At 38.4% G+C, this 21,370-nt stretch overlaps 1 protein-coding gene across 1 annotated transcript in view; it reads left to right on the forward strand.

Moving 5' to 3' along the window:
* Positions 1-2,492: 2,492 nt before the first annotated feature.
* CRB1 (crumbs cell polarity complex component 1) overlaps positions 2,493-21,370 on the forward strand; it is a 49,134-nt gene continuing 30,256 nt past the window's right edge. Inside the window, 11 exon segments of the mRNA XM_019637991.1 lie at positions 2,493-2,527; positions 2,651-2,733; positions 2,736-2,950; positions 2,952-3,087; positions 3,090-3,230; positions 6,637-6,780; positions 6,783-6,831; positions 7,788-7,957; positions 11,803-11,869; positions 11,871-11,959; positions 11,962-11,979. Of these exon segments, the coding sequence (XP_019493536.1) occupies positions 2,493-2,527; positions 2,651-2,733; positions 2,736-2,950; positions 2,952-3,087; positions 3,090-3,230; positions 6,637-6,780; positions 6,783-6,831; positions 7,788-7,957; positions 11,803-11,869; positions 11,871-11,959; positions 11,962-11,979 (1,147 nt within the window).

Here is a 21,370-nt window from a genome sequence, read left to right on the forward strand (position 1 = left end):
CTATCTCAAAGCGTCTTACAACAGTAAGAGCTAACATGTACTGGGCACTTGTCATATGTCTGCCAAGCATTTAAATCTAGTGGATGAATTCTCACAAAAAAACCCCTAAGAAGTATGTTTTACTGTTCTCTCCTTTTCTGCAGCTGGGGAAACTGTGGCTGTGTGTGGCAGAGCCAGGCTTGCTACAGGTGTGTTTTACAAGGGACTTTGCTCCTTGTCACTGCACTATCCCCCTCTTTCTGGCAGAACTCCTATGATTGACTTAGGTAAAAGTTGCCCAAAATATTGATATCAATAATAGAAAACCACTTGACAAAATTTTCAGATTTCTTTTTTTGATTGATGATTTTTATATCAGAGATTTACTTACCTATTTTGTAGATTAGTGCGTTGAAACCATCAAGGACAGAGGAAGAAACGTTATTTATAATAGTCATTGAGAAACTCTCTTCCCCGAAAACGCTCTTCCCCAAAATCACCTGGTAGCATTCCATTGCTCTGAATAAATATCCTCCCCTTATAACTGAATAAATTATCAATATGGCCGGTTTCCAAGTAACTTGAATTATTGGAAAATACACACACACACACAAACACACACACACACACACACAAAATACATTTAATACTTGGGTTCTCATCTTCTTTAAAACTGGTCAAAATAGTTTTTACTTTCTCTCTCTCTCTCTCTCTCTCTCTCTATATATATATATATATATATATATATATATATATATAATTTATTTACATATATATTTATATTAAAAATGTATACATATATTTTTTAGCACTAATACCAAAATAGAAAATACAATAAGAATTGCTTACAGTAACTATACAAAGTATATCATTTTCTCTTGAACAGAGATATCCAGGTTGCTGCTGTCCCCCCCCAGGGCCCCTTGGGCGATGTCCCCAGTAAGGGCAGGAGGCGGAATGCGGAGGCTGCTGGGGCTCTGCCCTTCCTCACCCTGAGCTGGCCCACATTCCAATTCTCTATATTGGGATTACTCGTGACCTTTTCCTTGAAGGATTTCTGCTGCACTTAAGAAAAGAAAATCTGAAACCCACTGTTCTAGAATTTCTCACAATATCCAGTAGATGGCAAACTTTACTGCAAGGAAACAATTTGGCAAACTATATAAATTGGTCTGACAATATCAGTTCCATTTCACGTCCAACAGCTTCTTACCCTGTGTCTAAGTCTCATATTAAACCCCGAAATGAAATTCTCTATGGCCACTTCCCTGGGAGCTAAATTCCAATTATAACTGAACAGTCCTAGAAGGCTTTGTGTGTGTGTCCATTTAAGTCTTATTCTAAAGGTATTGCCACTATGAAAATTGTTTTATTGTCCAGTAAGTGCACATATTGTATAGGTACAATATGACAATATATGCAGATATTTTTAATTTGGGTGCACAAAATTGGAATAATCATAGCCCTAACTTCAGTCTGCTTTTATTTTCTTAGTTGGCTATTTCATCGATTGTTTTTAATAAGGTAGTAAATTGCAGTTCCTTTATGTTTGAAAAATATAATTTTCTTTTGAACAGGCCATCACCTTTGCATGTTTAGTACAGTCATTTGAAGCATCAGTTAATGGGCTTAGGTCCTGGGCCGTATTTCCAAAAGGGCCTGTTAGCGTCCCTCCTTCAGACACGCCCAGGCAGCCACTGGTGGAAATGGTGCCGATGACGCCATCCACCCAGAGGGAACCTAGCTTGCTGGTTAATTATCTAGAACTAGCACTGAAAACATAACTCAAAGTGTACATGTAAAAAAAGTGATGGGGTGTGTGTGACCAGATTACAAATCTACCTATAGTGATTATTATTACTGACAGAATGCCAATACTTCACATGCTGTTGTTCTTTCTTCAGATAACAACCTTCCTTTGCTTGCATTCATTTAAAACCCTATCTCACGTGCCTTTTCTTCAATGAGGCTCTCCCCGGCACACTAGCCGTGGCCCCGTGATTGACCGGCATGGTTTTGTTGTGACATTGTCCCCATTCCTTCCAATAAGTATGTGTCAAGCAACTGCTACGTGACAGGTGATGTTACAGACCCAGGAAATACCCAGAGAGGAGTACTCTCCTTCCTGCATGGAGCTAACATTCTAATAAACAAAACAGAAAACCAACAAACAAACATTCACACGAAGACATGAGAGCACTTGCGATATACGTGTCATAGAAAATAAAACAGCAGGAGTGTAGGAAAGGAGTTCAGAGAAAGCTTTTTCTCAGGAAGTGACATGAACTATTAGAAGCCAGTCATGCATTTGAAAATGTGAGAAGATAGTCAGCACCTGAAAAATATCTAAAGTAAAAAGGTGATTATTTGCCAAGTTTTCCCACAGAGAACAGAAAAATTTTGCTCTCAAGTCAGCCCTCCTGATAACATGTGAACTTCTATGCACAGCACTGGAGGAAAAGTGTTGACTGCCAGAAAGACCCTGTAGAAGATATTTGTAAAAATTATCGTTAATGACAAAATTCATCATTAGAATGCAGACAGCTATGTATGTATGTGTCCCACTAATGAATATGTTTGGGATGGCTTGAGGAGTGGGAAAAAGAATGAGTTCTATAATTTTATCCTCATTTATTTGTAAGCGTCATCAACATTTTTTATTCCCTTGTAGATTTCCTTTGCAAACAAACAAACAAACAAAAAAAAACGACACCAGGTGCCTCTCCAAATCCTGCCAAAACAAGTCAACATGCCACGTTTTGCAAAAGACAATTGCCCTTGTTCAGACACAGCCATTAATTTGGACAAAGACTGTGGGAATGTGACAGATCCTTGCTTCTCCAACCCCTGCCCAGGAAATGCCACTTGTGTGAACATCTCAGGAGACAGGAGCTTTGTATACAAATGTCCTCTTGGGTATCACAGGATGACCTGTGAAACTGCCAGCAGCTCCTGTGGTTCCTGTCACCATGAGAAGGGGGACTTGTCATGAGGACCCTGTGCATCCTGTGTGCATCTGCCCTGCTGGGTTTGCTGGAAGATTCTGTGAGCTGGACCATGACGAGTGTGCTTCCGGCCCTTGCCACAACGGAGCTGTGTGCCGGGATGGACTGATGGCTCCTCCTGAGGGTATCAAGGTGGGCACGGTGACTGGGAAGTAGGTGAATGTGTCTCAGGTCCTTGCAGAAACGAGGCTACGTGCCTCAAGGAGGTCAGAAGATACACTTGTCTTTGTTCCCGAGATTATTCAGGTAAGTGGGATGCCATTGGAATCCCAGATGATATAATTCACTTTCTGTTTCTTTAATGTGACGGAAGCAGAGGTGACGTTGCATCGCCCATCCAATTGCTTAGGGAAATAAATCATTAGATAGAAAGTCTCCTACACTACCAGGTACTGAGCTGAAAGGTTTCTGTACTGTCACCGTTGTTGTTTCAAGTGGAGCCCTACATTATTTAAAACTTAGATTCAGTCTCGAAGCAGTGAGTTCTCTGGGACGCAGATTTCCAGGTCACAGCCGTTCCTCATTCCTCATCAGGGGAGATGCCTTTCATCCCAGCTCAAGTGCGCCCTCTAATGCCCACAGCCTGACATTGCAGCCTGCTGGGAAGGCACGTATCCATGGGTTGGGTACATGTTGGTGGACTCTAGTGCTGGCGTGCTCAACAGAGCAATGACAGCCAGGCTGATGGAGCACGGTACATGAGATAAGTCGTGATCTTACTAAGAAAGAAGCCACTTCTTGCTTAATCTCTTGGAAATAGCAAATAAAAGTAGCGTGCTTCGCAAACATAGCATCTCACAGACTCTGAAACGGGTTACTCCAACTTTCTATATATTTTACTATTGGTTTAGTCCCTGGATGAATTTCTGTGAAAAAATTTTACAGTTAAGATGTTCCTGTTTCTTAGAGAATCAGCCACAGAAGCTACTCACTCTAACAGTATTCAGTTTACTGTTGCTGTTTATTGTTACATAGAGTTATAGTGACAAGGCGCCATGCTTTATATAACACTCGTCATAAAACAAATGTTTCCACACAGAATGGACCACACAGTTCTGGTACTTTTTTGAAGGTCGATTAATTGTATGTATTTAACGGCTATAAGCAAGTGACAATAAACATCCAAATGAAATACGAAAGTTATAGTTAGTTACCCAGATGTTTTATCTATGAAGCCAAGCAGCTGGAAATACAAAAACATCTGGATGACTGACTGCACTTATCACTTTCACTCAGCCAGTTTGGCATCATGCCCACACAGACCAAATCACTTTTGTCTATATGTGTAGCAATGAGTTACCATAAGAATGATGTTAAATAATATTAAGAGTAATACAAGTAAATCTCCCCAAAGTAAATCGTTGCTTGAATTGAAATTGTATCTGGGCTTATACCATATATCAGGACCACTTTGAAGCCAAAGTAGTTGAACTACAACATAAAAATGAAGCTTCAGCACTTAAATAATGGTTTATAATGGTTATGTCTTAAGCATTAGGAAGTAACCTGGGTGTATACCCCCCGAGTATGGATTTTATTTAAATTAAGAAATAAAATTTTAAAAAGTGTTAAAGTGTTAAACCACTGATTTGGCTTTCTATGTTAACACTTTCCAGCAAATACGGACGACTAAAACACCACAGGACATAATCCAATGTCATATAGGCAAAGGCACTGTGGAAAAGTAGACAAAGTGGACAGGAAAACACAGGAATTGCAGAAACACTGTCACGGCACAGGCAAGTCAGTGTGCCTTAAATGTACGGAGATGAAACAAAAGAACACATTTGCAATTACCTCCCTCTGCACCTGCATATGGTAGGTGTTAATAAGCGCCAGTGGCCCTCCGTTCAGAGAGCACAATGGGAATCTACCCACAGAGCACAATGGGAACTGCCCAGAGAGCACTATGGAAAACCATGTTGACCGAATATTCCTGGGTGAGCATAGTTCACTCTCCTTAAAGCCATGATTGACCAGTGCCATTTTAAGGAAGGCAATTTTGTACCTCACAAGTACTGAGTCCTAACAGGTTATAGTTTTAGTTGCTATATATGTTAAAAAAATAATTGTATGAAAAAAAATTTTAAAGCATTTATCATTTCTGTTTTTCATACCTTCTTGGAAAAGTGAAAGAGGAATCTATTATTGTATTATTTCACATGGCTAAAGTAAAGATGTTAAAACAATGCTGAAAAAGCCATTTCAGAGATATGAGCAGGTATTCCACCAGCCAGTTGCAGGGCTCTTTCCCATGACGTCACCGAGGTGAATTCTTCACAGACAGGGTTAGAAACAGGCCTCAAATGGCAAAGCCGTTTACCTGGGAGCAAATAGTATTCTACAACGTACCATTTTTATTGATATGAAACTTAATTTTTAATTCTTCTTCTCAAAGAACAATCAAATTTAATACACTGGCATCCCTTTTAATGTACATATTTGTAGCATCTAGTCACAGTTGTAAATGGCAGGTGAAGTTACACTATCCTACTGCATTTTCTATCTGGAAATGGGGCAAAATCAATCAAACTACTAACAACTGATGAAAATCCCTCAATACCATTTTAAAACATAATTTATTATTCTGGGTTATAGGCACAGAAATAAAGATGGTTAAATGTAGATATCCCCTCTTTTGTGTCTTTTATAACCTGTATGCAAATGTGATTATTGTGTATCAGATAATATTTTGACAGATTTAGTAGGGTAGTTTGTTTTTGTTTTTTGTTTTTTGTTTTTTTTTTTTAGGGTAGTTTGTTATCTCAGGGTGACTGCTTTTATAAATCTTAAACTTATTTTGCTCAGTAAATAACCTTCATCTACTATTTTTTTTGGGGGGTAGGTATAGATTTTTAAAATGTAGCAATACCTTTAAATGAAGAACCTTCTAAGAATACCACTAATTACATTAAATTTAAGTCACAAACTGATTATCTATTTAAAAGTAGTATTTTACAACACTACGAAAGATTTGGACTTACAAATGCCTATGTAAAACCTTTTAGCACTTAGGGAAATAAGTGCACATCATATTTGTACAAGAAATGTTTGTACAAAGAGCAAGTATTGTTTTTGTTCTTTAGCAAACACTTCGTATGGACCCGGTACTGTGATAAGCCCTTTGGGACAGATTGTATTTATAAGAATAACCCTATGAGGTTATGGCAACTATTGGTTCTGTTTTTCGGGTGAGGAAAAAGAGATATGGAAAGGTTAAGGAACTCGCCCAAAGTCATACAGTTAATAAATGACCATGCCAAGATCCCAGCCCAGGCCGTTGGTTTGCAGTCTGAGTTTTTACCCACTGCTCTATATGACGCATAACTAAACTGTTCAAAAATAATTGAACAACATTGACCAGTCCCTTTCAGGCTTCCAACCAAACAGTTACCAATAACTTTGTTCTAAAAATGACTTGTTTCCACCGACTTCAAAGCTACAAGCTGTTGCATGCCATAGCTGTTTGTCACAGCTTCTCTGTGCCACCCTTGACACACATGCCAAAAAGTTAATATCATTACAATAAAAGAGGAAAATTATTTTGGGTAACGTAACACTTGACAAGAGCTTTGGCAAACAAAGCATTGCCAAAGAGCTAACATATTAACACTTTGTTAAAACTTTTCTTCTGTGCTGACTTTTTGAAAAGGTGTAAACTGTGTGTTGGAAGTTGGTGAATGCTGGTCCCAGCCCTGCCTAAATGGTGCAATGTGTCAGGATGCTCTGGAGGGGTGTTTCTGTGACCGTGCCCACGGGTTCCTAGGGGAGCGCTGTGACGTCAACACTGATGAGTGTGCAGTGAGCCATGTCTGCATGGGGTCTGTGCATGGATGGAGGGCGACAGGTATGTCTTCGCCTGTGTTTGGGTGACTGGCTTAGAGAGAACTCGTTGACCAGAGCTAGTATTGTGGATGGATTTGGAGAGCTCACATCCTTAACTTAAAATTTTCACATTGCTTCATGTTTTGACAAAAAGTTGTAACATTAATATTTTACTGAAAAATGCACTCTTTGTTGGTCATCTGTCCTAAGAGTGAGGATTTTCCAAATCACTGTTGTAATAGTTCGGAGCTGCTAACATTACTGAAAATAGCCAGCTTTTCAATTCCATGAAATAAGCCTGTTGTCGATAGGAAAGGTGCAAAAGTAAAGCTAGAGGTTATTCTACATGTGACTATAAGGTCGTATTTATTTAACAAGCATAGAAATCAAGTGGTGAAAAATCAATCCTTTAGGAATTTTACATAAACAGTGTTATTAAATTAATTTAAAGTAAGAGAACGTAAGTCACTATTCATATAATGAGGGCTTTTCCTGCTTTTTCGTAATTTATTGTTTCATTTTTCAAAAGGGACCTTATTAATGGGCTCTCCAAAGAGTGACACAATGGTATAAGTCATTCTCCACTACCTTCACAAATGTTAACAACTCTATTTGTATTATTTAGTAGTAATTTAATCAGTATTTCTGAGGCTTGGCATCCTGTGTCTGTTCCTTCTATGCACATTTAATTACCACAATAGCCCAATGACAGAGATATTGTTATCTTCAATTTATGGTTGAGGAAACTAAAGTAAACAGGCATGATTTTCAAATAATTCTGCAGAAAAAATTAAAATACCAAAGCTGTATTTTAAAAGATCAACTGGTATTAATATGGAAAAGCATAATGCCTTCATGCTTATAGAGATAATTCCCCAGTATTTTTTGAGATAAATATTAAAAACATGCCACAGGTCTCAGGTTGATGGACAGCTGAAGAGACAGAATAAAGATATTTGCTCTCAATATGCCCAGGAGTTGATGTGATCATTTCATTTTACTCTCCAAATACAGCTGTAACTGCATGGGGAGTGGGTTTACAGGGACACACTGTGAGACCTTGATGCCTCTGTGTTGGTCAAAACCCTGTCACAATAATGCTACATGTGAGTACAATGTTGACAGTTACACTTGTCACTGCTGGCCTGGTAAGTGACAAAATATCTTGGACCATTTTTTTTTTTTTACTTAGAATAGAAACAAATCACTTACAGCAAACTGAAACTAAAAATTCATATTGTTAAAGGTTTAAAACCAAATCATTCTTCTAGTTAGCATTGTCTAATACGATTGTATTCTTCAGTGCCCACACACACCTGCTGCTACACTATGCATTGTCTAAAGTAGGTTACCAAGCTGCCCACGCATCAGAACCTTCTAGAAGAAACAGGGGTGGGGGGAATCAATGGAACGATCAATTTCAGCATGATCTTCATGGAAAAAGAAAATCACTAAAAGAAGCTTCCTTTTCCTCCAAGATGTGTTTTTTTTTGACACCTAGAATATATTGAAACCCATGAAACAATATTGAAATCCTAGGAGCCTGTATTATAATTCATGGAGTCGGTCAACATGATTATGATGGTCCCACAGAGGGTGGAGAATGATATTCCAGAAAAAGGAGTATTCCCCTAAGCATTTATAATGTAAAGTAGAATACAAGTTAAACACACATAAGCCATAACTAGAAATTACACATAAAGGGTAATTAGACTTGAATGTAGTGGTGACACCAGAATCAACAGAAAACAGTCCATAACACCTTGAGTCATCAGGTTACCTGTAAATATTGATGTTAATTTTTGGCAAACAACCTGCTTGACCTAATTTTAACCTAATTCTCACTGGGACTGCAGTGATAGAAATGAAAGAGCATTGCACCTCTCTTCTTTCTTGGTCCACCAGAAAAAAATGATAAAAAACTTGTGTTTATTTAATTTCTAGTTGTTATAAGCTTACTGGTCACATCTCCGTCTCCCCATTCATTTTACTGTCTAAGGAAAGGATAATCCTGTGGTCGGGGATCTAATATCTCATTGCTCAAGGGATATTTAGCATATTTTGGTTAAATATATTTTGTAGGTACAAAAAAAAACCAGACATGAAAGTGTACAAGGAAGTTTGGAAGCTTCTTCTGTGGCTCAGAAATCTATGTACGTTATGTGCCTTCCCACTTCAGATAATTAATAGGGCATGTCTCTTATCCTTTGGTCATTGACTTAAATTCTGAAATTTTTCCAAAACCTGTTGTTCCACATCCTACCAACCAACACTCACTCAACACCCTGGACAGGACAGCCTCTAATTAGGGTGAGTTACCTCTTAATTCTTAAGTTCTTCATCTGCAAGCGAGAGATTAAAAAGCAAAAAAACCAAAAAAAAACTACTTGTAGTAGTGGTGTTGTGGGAGTAAAATCATAAAAATAGAGCCTGGCATTTCTCAGGTCCTCAATTGAGGCCACTGCTACTACATATTAACTTCTATAGCAGGATGGGGAACTACATGAGAGATGGTTTGTCATGGAGTCAGGCCGTGAAGAAGACCTGCCTAAAAATAGACAGACCAGGACATGTTTCATTCATTCGTGGATTCAGTCATACAAGCCACATGCATTCCAGGGCCAGCTGTAGATACCAGGGACCTAGGGATCAAGAAGACACAGCCCCTTCTTCCAAGGAGCTTAAGTTCTAACAGGGAGAAAGTGGGAAAAAATGTGTCTGGCACAATAAAAAGTCATAATAAGTTTTATAGAAGGGAATGAGGGGAGAAATACAGGGATGGCTTGACCGAGGAGGCACCATTTTAGAAAACTGGAAAGATCCCTCAGTATATCCCAGAAACGTATTCAGAAGTTGTGTGACTTTGGACAAGTCATTTTACTGCTCTGAGCCTCAGTTGCCTCCTTTATAAAGCACAGGTGATGATAATTATGTCTACCTCATAGAGTTGTTTTGAAGCTAAATCCAGTAATAGATACAAAGCTCCTAGCTCAGTCTAGACCATGTGAACACTGAAAAAAATAAAAAAAAATACTGACTAGATGCCCACGTTAGGAGACTGGCCATTCTAGGCCTTGTGGCTAAGACATAGAAGCCCATCACGGATTCAAGGAAAGGTGAGAGGAAGGAAAGGTAGAAGGAAGAAAGGGCGGTGGGCACATGTGGCGAAGAACATGCAGTCGTGGAACTCAGAGTGTTCAGACATGTTGGACTCCACAGGGCTAGTGGCGGAGAGAGGGGGCTGGGAGCAGACGAGGCAGCCGCCAGCTCACCATGCTGCTTGTCTGCCCCACCAGCTCTGGGACAGGGAGGTGACATATAGGACCTGTTCATTGAAAAAGAACTCGCGGGCACTTTAGTGGAAGATGATTGAGAGGAGTAAACCTAAAGGACAGGAATCTAGAGAAAGCGTTCTCGTTCATTTGAACAAGAGAGAAGTCGATTTGCCAGGACGAAGACGACAGTGGCAAGGGGGCTGCTCAGGCAACGGGGAACACGAGATTCATTTAGGACGTGGACATGATGTGGGCCATTTAAGAAAGGGGCACGGATTTAATACAGTTCTGCTTCCGACTTTCTTTCTTGGGTGACTGGATGGATGGTGATTTGGCCTACAAAGAAAATTCAGAATGTCTTCGTACCCTATGCTCACTGCTATACGTAAAGAGAAGATTTAATGCTGTAAACTATTCTATGTCTAAGAAAAGAGCATTTCTAAATCACAAGACCACTGCCATTGAACACACAGCAAGAATCCACTGCGATAATTGCGTAGGGTCCTCATTTCCAAAGTAATTAATTACGAGAAGTGTCAGTCACCTTAAATGCTTATCTTAAAAGTGTTCCTGTTCCCCAGATAAGATTGGATTTGTTTAAAAAAAATCCAAAAAACTAAGAACCCTGGGGATTGACTCAGTATCATATTGTTTCTTTGTACAAAGTTTTACAGAAAAACTTGTCAAAACTATTGAATAGAGCCTTGACTGAAAGAGCCTATTTATACACACAGTTAAAGGGCGCAGCAAACAAATTCCCCATGGGGTCTGAGTGGTGGGACAGGACCAGCAAGACTATAAATCAGAACAATCAGAGTAAGACAATGCATGAACCAGAAAGCCAAAAAGGATTCAGGAGGCTCTAAATGACTTCCTCACCAGCCTGTGTGTGTGTCTTGAGACTGAGAAGAAAAATTGAAAATAGCCGGAGCTTTCTTCCATAAGTCTGCTGGAGCACAACAAATGCCAGTTTATAAAAAGTTGTTGTGAAACCATTATCTAGTGAGTATTTGTACTCATACATCCTTAAGTATGAATTAAAAGTATTCCAAAAGTAGACATGCAGGTTTAAGAGACGGACGGTTCCTGGTGGGAGGGTCATCACCAAGAATTGTGGGATCTTGATCTCACAAGCGCTTTTAGTTTCCATTTTCAACTGTATGTTTCTTCTTTCGATGGTTGAGAAAGACCCCAAGGGTTACATGCAACAAATGTGTCATACTGATGAGCAGCAGAATTTATGTGGTTGTTATAACTTAACATATGACCCTATTCGGGTTTTTATTAAAATTACAGAATGAGCCATTATAGCATCTTCGCATTATTTGCTGATTAACAGTTGGTCCTCTAGTTTATTTGCCAAACTAGGATTATAACCTAAATGGTTGATGAATACTATTTGAATCTCATTCAGTCCTTGATGGAAGTTAAAATGCTCAGATTTACCCCAGGTTATCCTGATGTCCCCTTGTATTTCAAGCCCTATTAATCACATATTTATAGGCAATGTTAGTCGATACTGTCCATACAAGTGATTCCGCAGCTACTGCTATTTATGTCCACAGAAGCTTCACTCCTGCCAAGTTCCCCTTCCAGCTTCTTGAGGGTGGCACAGTCTCTCGTCACTTGGTGCCTGCATGGTGGCCAGCCTTCTTGCTGCCATCGCTCCAGGGTTGAGGAGCGTGGACTCAGCAGCTCCATGAACTTCTATCCTGCAGGGTACACAGGAGCCCAGTGTGAGACCATCAACGAATGCAAGAGGGACCCCTGCCAGTCCGGTGGGGAGCGTGGAGCTGTCCTCAGAGAAACAATGTGAACGCCTGGCTGGGCCACCTTCCTCACTCAGCACCCCTGCAGCTTCCAGTTACGTTTGCCTGGTCGTCCTGGATTCACAGGTGAGGCAGGAAGGGGACAGGACTTTCTAGCATTTTATGGCAGATCAGGCATTTAACCAAATGGTATATTAGCAGTAAATCCGCGCTGTATAAAGTCTGTTGCTACGGTGCAAAGGGTCCCCCTTGTGGGTATGAAAAGTCTTGTTTCAAAAACCATAATCCCTGAAATCATGAAGAAAATGTTAAAAATAGGAATAGAAGAGGTATATGAAGGGGGAGAGATTTTTATATGTTATACTGGCAATTGGAGCCCAACTCAAATTCTTCATCTTATAAACTTTCTAGAATATGTTGGAATTTTTATGTGATTAAATATTATAGTGATGTTAGATTTTTGTGACTCAAATTTGCTTTTAAAGAGTTCATGTATTTATTTATATTTACACTGAGAACAATCATCTAGTTTCAAGCAATCTCCCTCAACTATCCTACAGCTGAAGTTGTCCCAGTACATCAAGCTTAAAGGATTCATTTTCTACAGCATTCTTACTCTAAAACCCAGAAGAAATTTTCATGTTATGTTTTCCAATGATTATTGGTGTTTATGTCTGCTTCTATGTTGTGAAAATTTTCAGAAGTTTGGAGACTGTGGTCAAATTTGGTCATGAGCAGGAATTTACCTAAATTGCCTCGATGCCACGGAACAAAAAAAACTAATTACAATTCAAATTTGTATTTTATTTCTTTCTCAATAGATTGAGAAAAATATTTCAGTTGCCACTGGGGATTTCTGAGGAAAGTAAATTAGAAAAAAAGAAAAAAAGTAGTGTCTGTTGATACTTAGTACTCCCTTTTTTAATGTATCCGTTTTGAAGTTTAATGATCTCGGATTCATGGTAACGTTTACTGTAAGATTGCTATTAGAAGATGTTATTTCCTTCTGCTGTACTCTCTTTGAGAACACAGAGGAGAAAGGCCTCTCCAGTATCAATGTCAGGATAAGCAGTATTTTTCCTGAAAAACTTCTAGCTTGCATGCTTTTTCCCTTAATAAAATGCATGCAAATAAATCTTTATAAATGATAAAGGGCTTGAAATAAATCTTGGAATACATCGTATTTTCCAGCCATGTAGGCTGCTAGAAATCTGTAGGTAAGCTTGGGTTCCACTAGCATACAGCTTTTTCTGAAACATATTTATGTATTTACCTCACCCCTGGGATTATTTAAATTTCCTCTTTCTGTTTCTTATGGTTGCCTCCTTTTAAAATTTCTTTCTAAATTATGTGATCTTGGTAGAGTGTATGCATTTTTGTCAGCAACTTTAAATCCTTCTTGGAACAAGGTTGGGGAGGACTATAATTTTTTTTTTAATATTGGATTTAGGGTCATAAAGAAGAGATTCTATCGAAGTCCGAGGCCATTGCTAATATTGCCTCATTGGATAAAAGGATATGGTTGAACAATGAATCTGGAAATCCTAACAGGAAGGGCAGTGGAATGTCCCATAAAAGTGTATTGGACTGGATTTCTAAAGACCTGCCAAGAATGACTATATCAGTTTAGAAGTCCTGGCTGCCCGAAATCTTCACGTGTAATGAAATACTTTATTTTTTTCACCCACGTGAATTCCAAAAATGGGTTATCATGATCACCTGTCCTCCAAATGCTGACTCAGGGTCACAGGCTCCTCCCCCCCCCCCATTTTTTTTTTCATCTTCAAAATATGGCTTTGTTTTTTTGGAGTGATTGTAAATAGTATTGTATTTTTTAATTTCAGTTCCTACATATTCATTATTGGTATATAAAAATGTAATTGATTTGTGTACTGATGTTGTACCCTGAGAACTTGTTGAATTCATCTGCTAGATCTAGGAGTTTATTCCATGGGATTTGCCCCATAGATGATTCTGTGATCTGCAAACAGGACAGTGTTATTTCTGGCAGAGGTTATATAAAATTAGTGTTGATTCTTCTTTAAATATTTTGGAAGAATTTTCCAGTGAGAAACTACATGCACAATGCCTAGAAGAGGTCCTGGTACAGAAAAATCTCAGAGTAGGCACTTTCCACCATCACAGGTCTCCACTAGGGCCAGGGACTATGGGCTCCTGATTTTCTTTCTGATCCCTGGCGCAGACTTGGTAACCAATCAAATATGGGATAAATGAAGGATTTGTATTGTCTCTCTTTTCGTTTTTTACAGCTTTATCAATTTCACTGATTGGTTTTTCGAAGGACCACCTTTTTATTTCATTAATTTACCTGTTGTTTTCTGTTTTCAATTTCATTGATTTCTGTTCATTACTATATCCTTCTTTTTGGTTGCTTTGAGTTTATTTTGTTCTTATTTTTTCTAGATTTTTGTTGTTGTTAATAAACAACAGAAATTTATTTCTTACAGTCTTGGAGGCTGGAAGTCAGGGTACCAGCATGGCTCTTTCTCTGGGAAAGTCTTTATCATTCATTCTTTCCTAAAAGATGGTTTGTTGAAACTAGAATCCATGATAGACAGTTCTTTACTTTCAGCATCTAAAAACTCCACCCAACTGCCGTTTGCACTCCTTGGTTTTAAATGAGAAATCTGCTGTCATTGCATTGGTGTTCCCATGTAGCTAAGGCATCATTTTGCTAGCTGACTGCAGAGAGAAAATAGGGTAGTGATAATACCTTCAACTTTGTCTTTAGTTCTCAGAAGTTTATTTATTATGCGTCTTGGTATCAATTTATTTATTTATTTATTTATTCATTTATTTATTTTATTTTATTTTTTCCCCTTTTGGGCTTCATTCAGCTTTTCAAATCTGTGGGTTAATGACTTTTGCCAAATTTGGAAAGTCTTGATCCGATTTTTCTTTAATGCTTGCTCAGCCCTGCTTTCTTTTTCTACTTTTGGGACTCTGATAACACAAACTATGGGCCTTTGGCTATTTATTTTTCTGCAGGTGCCTGAGGCTCTGTTCATTTTTTTTTCCCCAGTCTAGTTTCTCTCTTGCTTAGATTGGGTAAATTCCACTTATCTGTCCTCAGATTTGCTGATTCTATCCTCTTTCATTTCCTCTGTACTACAGAGCCCACCCAGGTAACTGTTATTTTTCCTGTTGTATTTTTCACTTCTATGATCGCCATTTTATTTTTTTGTAACATCTATTCTTTCCTGATATTTTCTAAATTTTTTTGTTCATATCGAGAGAATTTATAATTGTTTATGAAATCACTTTTGTGGTGATTACTTTGAAAACCTTGTTAGAGAATTCCAACTTCTGATTCAATTCAGTGTTGACATGAGTTCATTTTTTTTTTTCTCATTCAAGTTGTGTTTTTCCTGATTCTTGGTATGATGGGTGATTTTAAGTTGTATCCTGGACATTTTGGATATTATGTTAGGAGACTTTCAGTCCTAATTTTTTTTTTTTTTTAGCGGATAATTACCTGTTTAGGTTTGGCAAACATCTTCAGGCCTACTGCTGTGAGATGTAGGGCCAATGACCAGTTAGTTTTCAGAGTCGTTGCAGTGTTATTTTGGTATATTTTATCTGGTGCTATAGGGTCTCCCACTTATGATGGTAGAGATGGCACATTTTACTTTTTACAAGCTATCACTTGTCAGATTAAAATAAAATGTCCATCATGGTAAAAACAATAATTGTGTATCACATGTTTAATGATACAGCTCCCTTTACAGAAACCATTAGAGTTGTTAAACATAGCTACAAATTATTTCCTGTTTTTTATTATAATTCAGGCTGTGTTCATTACTCTTTACAGTGTGGATAGTTACTTTCCATATTGAAAATGGTTGCATATCGTATGTAGCTTAATTTTTCTAACTTTTTTTTTTTTGATTTTTATTGGGAAATTGGGGGGATGAGAACAGTGCTGGGGAATTGGGGAAAGGGGAACAGACAAGTTGCTGTCGTTTTGTTCTTCAGTCTAGTTGTGGAGGACGTTGCTTCACTGGCCCAAGTTGGCACCATCATTGCGCTCTTCTCTGGCGAGGCAGATCAGTCGCCGGCTTCTGGACGGCCGCTCACTGCGGCTGCTGGCCGCTCACGCTGGCTGCTGGCCACACACGGTAGCCCATGGCAATCCACTGCCACAGGGACTGCAGCCCACGCCGTCGCCGGCGACTCATGGCAGCCCAGCTCCAGGTTGAGCTGTTGTTCAGCATCTTAGCTGTGGAGGGCAGTGTCACTGGCCCTCATATGTGGGATCCGAACCGGGGCCCTCTGGCATCCCAAGCGAGTTCTTAACCATCGCGCCACTCGGCCGGCCCTAATTTTTCTAACTTTTGATCATCAAAAGTGAAATAGACCAGAACAGAAATTAGCTGAGAATCAGAAATCAACGCTCAAGAAGACAGGGATAGAGCTTGCATTGTGGAAAGTGAGAAATGGTAGGAACACAAGCACACGAGGCAGAGAATGCTGCTGAGAGGAACCCACCTCCGAGGGAGAACTAGCTTTCACGGGGGCTTCTCCTGGGATTTCCAGCAAGCAAAGCCGGCACCTTGGCCCAGAGAAACCAGTCTCATTTAATGAAATAATTGAGACAAGTCTGAATATTCATTTAGGTATTGTAATGATTAGAGTTGACCCTTGGAGACTTACGTGTTCAGATGCAATCATGGTTACCATTGTCTAATTCCTCAAAATCATTAAACATTTTTCTGTGGCAAAATATCCCCACAAACTGCCATGACACTTTTGTGCCCACTGCTGCCACACTCAGTGTGAAATTAGTATGGTGCACAAACATTCGATTGAAAGGCTTATGCGTTTACTTAAGCCCACATATTCACATAACTTTTAATTGTAAGCTAAATAAATCTGTAATGGGAGACGGCCTATAGCTGAATAACACTGCTCAGTTCATTCCAAAATCAGCAAATTATCTTTATTTTGTGCGACCATCCTTGACCGTTACTGGAAAGAATGTTGGCTGCTTCTTTCTATTATGTTTTAGCTGTCCAGTGCGGGCCACTCGACTCAGCTTTAGGGATATAATGATGAAAATACATGGTCTCTTCCCAGGGGCAACTGAAAGAATGTGAGGAAAAAAGATGCAGAAAAATACAAAATGCCACAGTGAAACCATTAAATGGTAAGGTAGTCAGACAAATCAATAAGAAGGACCAGTTTATGCCGTTTATGCCAGGTAGAATTTAGTGGAAATTATAAGAACCCCAACAACTTGATACGTTAGCATTTTTCAACACAAATGACCGTGTTTCTTCTAAAAATTCAGAAATGATCTCATGACCCGTGTGCTTACTCTTGAAGCATCCTGTTCTAACCAACCAAGCTAAATTGGAAACAATTGACTAATGTTATTCATGCTAACAATTTGTTTCTGTTTATCAGAATGCGGTAGTGATAATACCTTGAACAAGTTTCCCAACTGTCTCATAAGCCAAGTCCAATTTTCATTTGTAACGTTCACTCACCAACTCCAATTAGCATTTATTCTGGCTAGAAGCAGCATCCTCCCGGGGCTCTGGAATGCTACAGCATTGCTTCTGAGGCTGGGTTTATTCCTTCACCCATCTGCTCTGTGCATGGAAAGAACTGATGAGTGCTGTGGGGGGTCCTGTGGAGTCCTGGCTTCAAACCTCAGGCAGGAATAGCGGGGTTCTTAACAATAAACGCCCCGATGAGAGCAGAGCCACCTGGCAAAGTGACTGCGCACAGGGGCTCCATTCTCAGGTTCATCAGCCTCAAGCACAATGTTGCTAAAAATGAAGCATTCACTTTCCCTTAAAAATTAAATCATGTCCTTTTACCTAAATCCAATGAAAATAGCCCTAGAGGGCCAAACACAAAACATGGGCAGTGTCTATATTGATGAAGCCATGAGGCATATGGGACAGTCGACAGCCCCTAAGAGTTTAGTAGGATCTGTTCATTTGCTGACTTTATGTTTTCAGCTCATTGTTCTTAGAGATGCATTTTTTCCTTAATTACAGTATCAAGTTTGAGAGCCTAGAGTCTAAGTAACTTGAACAGATATTAGACACACTTATAAAAATTTCTTTTCTCTATTTCTTTACCTTTAAATGCTGGAGTTCCCTAGGATTCAGTCCTTGGATGTCTCCTGTTTTCTATGTACACTAACTCTCGGGGAAATCTCACATACTCTCTTGACTTTAAATTGTATATACAGAGGGTGCCAAAAACATGTAGACACATTTTAAGAAAGGGAATAACTGTATTAAAATTGTAATACTCAATATATACCGATAACAAAAGATGAATACAAATCACGTTTGACTTCTGCAATTACAAGAGGTGCTCAAAGTGGTTACTATCAGTGTAATTTGAATACAGTTTTGTTTGCTTTCTTAAAATGTGTATAATTTTTTGGCACCCTCTGTGTGTATGTTTATGACGTCAACATTTGTATCTCCAGCTCCACCCTCCCCTGAACGTCCATGAACTTTTCCATTTAGAAGACTAAAATGATTTTCAAACATAACATCTCTCAAACAAACCTTTTTATTTTCTACCTCCATGCATTCCAAAAAAAAAAATTATGCAAACAAATGACAATAAAACAAAGCAACAATAATAACAAAAATACTTCTCCTTCCCCATCTCAATGACGCTAACAACATATTCACCCAGTTTGTCAGGGCAAAACTTTACAGGCTGATTCATTTATCTCTTTTTTTAATCACGCATTGAATTCATCTACAAGTGTCTCAGTTCCAACTTTGTTCTTATCAAGAATTTTTAAGATTTACCAAGAAAAACTGAAATGCATAATAAGAATTTGTATTTTTGTGAGAAATCTTTTTGTTAAAACAGAAATCCTTTACAGTTTGATTGAACCCTTTTTTATGATCTCATGATTTCTTTCTTTTTTCTTTTTTTTTTGGATGGATCATACCAAACCTGTAGGAGGTATTGGCAACACGGTTCCAATCATGTATGTAAGAAAGCACTTCATAGCCTAAGGCAAGGTAGCCCTCTCTCTGCCTAGTTCCCGCTGACATTATCTTTAAGTCAAGTGTTTTCATTTTATTGGGTTGTGACAAATGTTTTAGTAGCATTGCCATTGTGGAGTTAGCTTCTCAAGGCAGGGCCCCAAGGTTTTGTTGACATGAAACTATTTTTTTTTTTGGTTGTTTATTTTTTTCCATTTTGACTTCCCTGCTTTAGCTCCCATAGCATATTAAAAAAATAAAAAATAAATAAAAAGATAGAAGGCTGGGTGTGGGTCGGCCTTTCTTGGTACATTGAAACTTTTAATACTTTCCAAGCATTACACAATGGTACAGATGCTAGCCAACTGTTTAAGACTTTTAAAATTCAGCCAAGCAAAACTGTGTGCTCTCCACAGAGAAGTCAGTTTTTATTTAAATTTGATTAACAGTTTAGATAAAGATCTGTTTATTATTTGTTTGTTTTTTCCAGGCAGTTATATCGCTGTTTGGTGATATAGATTAGCCTGATTTGCTCCCATCTTTCTCCATTCTCTCTCTCCTTCTCTCTCTCTCTCTCTCTCTCTTCCTCCCTCTTTTTCTCAATTACAATGGTTCTTAATAAACTCATGAAAATTTTTTATGAAGATTTCCCAATCCAAAACTCTGTCAACTCTTCATGACAAAAGAAGAAATAGACTCATTTTTGATGCCTCTGAGATGCAGCTATGTAAATTTCAGGCTCGTTTTCAACCCCTCTCATGGTAGCCTAATGCCAACAAGGAAGGTCTGAATGGAACATGTCACAGGTGCTCTCTACTGCTAACACTATGTTTATTTCTTTATTGAATGGGCTTTCTTTAAAAGCATCCTTCTCAAAAATGACAGTTTACCTTCTACAAAAAAACACAGTAATCTAGATCTGGTGGCCCCTTTCCCTTGTTTTACTTTTGTTTCTTAAAAACATTTATTGAAGTATACCAAACAAGCAGAAAAGTGTACACGTCAAACATTTACAGCTCAAATTTGTTATAATAAAGGGGACACACTCATGCATCAAGTACTCAGGTCAAGATAATGATTGAACGTATGCTACTTTTGTTTTGAAGGAGGCAACTCAAGTCAGTGTAGGCAATCATGGAGACAAATTCAGTGTAATGAAAAGAGTGACTTTCAAGTAATTAAAGCTATCTACAAATGGGACAGGCATCCTTGTGAAGAAGCAAGGGTCTACATGACAGGAATGGTCCAAGCACAGGAGATAAGGTTAGGAGACCCTGCGCTGAGTGGTAGATTGACTGCGATGACATCTTTGATTCTTTTCAACTCCAAGAATATACGTAAAAAAATAAATAAATAAACTGAAGATGCATGTCCTAGTGGTAGTGTCTGGGCAATTACAAATGTGCATAATTTTCCAATTATCAGTGAAGATGGTACTTAGGAGATCTTTAAAAATGGGATTTTTGAAGTTCTTTCAGTATGGTCATTACAAGAATAGTGGAACAGAATTTTTTGTTTTCAGATTCATAGAATATATTACAAGTATGAATACTATCAATGCAGTCTGTGGCAGAAGATTAGAATAAGTTTCTTAAGATGGAATATTTATGAGTGAATTTTGGCAAATAGTGAAATTGTCCTGTCTCTTCTTGTTAAAGCTAACAATTTTATTTTAACACAAAGATGTTGCCTAGATAATTATAAAACTCATTTGTAACTAGGCACCCACACTCAACAATAAAATGAAGATTTCAATGGTTTTTTGCATTTTTTTTGTAATGAGAAATATTCTTTCATATGTGACAATTTCATTTTGTGGCTTAAATATTTTAATATGCAATCAATTTCAATAATTTAATAAATAAAAAAGACAAATAAAGATAAAAACTGTCTGATTTTCTACTTAACACCTGGATTCTGCAGAGCCCAAGATGATTAAATTGAAGGCAGCTTTCCTTTTGAGTCACCTATTAAGCAGATATTCTGGAATATCATCAAAAGTTTTGGCAAAAAAGAATCATTTTTTGGATAGGAGGTTAAACAAAGGCCAGGGCCTCGAATTTATCTGTTTCTCTGAGTGAGTTTTAACACCATTGACCTGGCCAAACTCCAATCCCATTCATTATATCTTGCCTGTCTCCACTGCCCTTGAAATTTTAATAAGGCCCTATATTTCTTGTCTTAACCCACTTCCCTAATATCGCTTGTTGCAGCCATCCAGCTGTGGTCTTTCACTGAGGGAACTGGGTTTCTCCACAGTTAAGGGCATCCCTGTATCTTTTATTCCCCCACAGAAGCAAGAAGATGCTCAGTGAATTTGTCCCAGGGAGCAGATTTGAGCAGCTTAAGCAAATAAGTAAGAAAATCCAAGTAAGATAATCCAATTTCTCGTTTGTGCATTCATTAGGAAAAGTGATAGAAGCCAGCAGCCAGCTGAGTGCTTAACTTCAACCATGGTTACAGTCTGCAAAGCCCCCAAAGGTAAAACACTACAAGAAATTAAAACACCAGGAAATTTTATACCAAGA

Source organism: Hipposideros armiger, unplaced genomic scaffold (genome assembly GCF_001890085.2).
Source record: "Hipposideros armiger isolate ML-2016 unplaced genomic scaffold, ASM189008v1 scaffold_37, whole genome shotgun sequence".
Taxonomy (NCBI): Eukaryota; Metazoa; Chordata; class Mammalia; order Chiroptera; family Hipposideridae; genus Hipposideros; species Hipposideros armiger.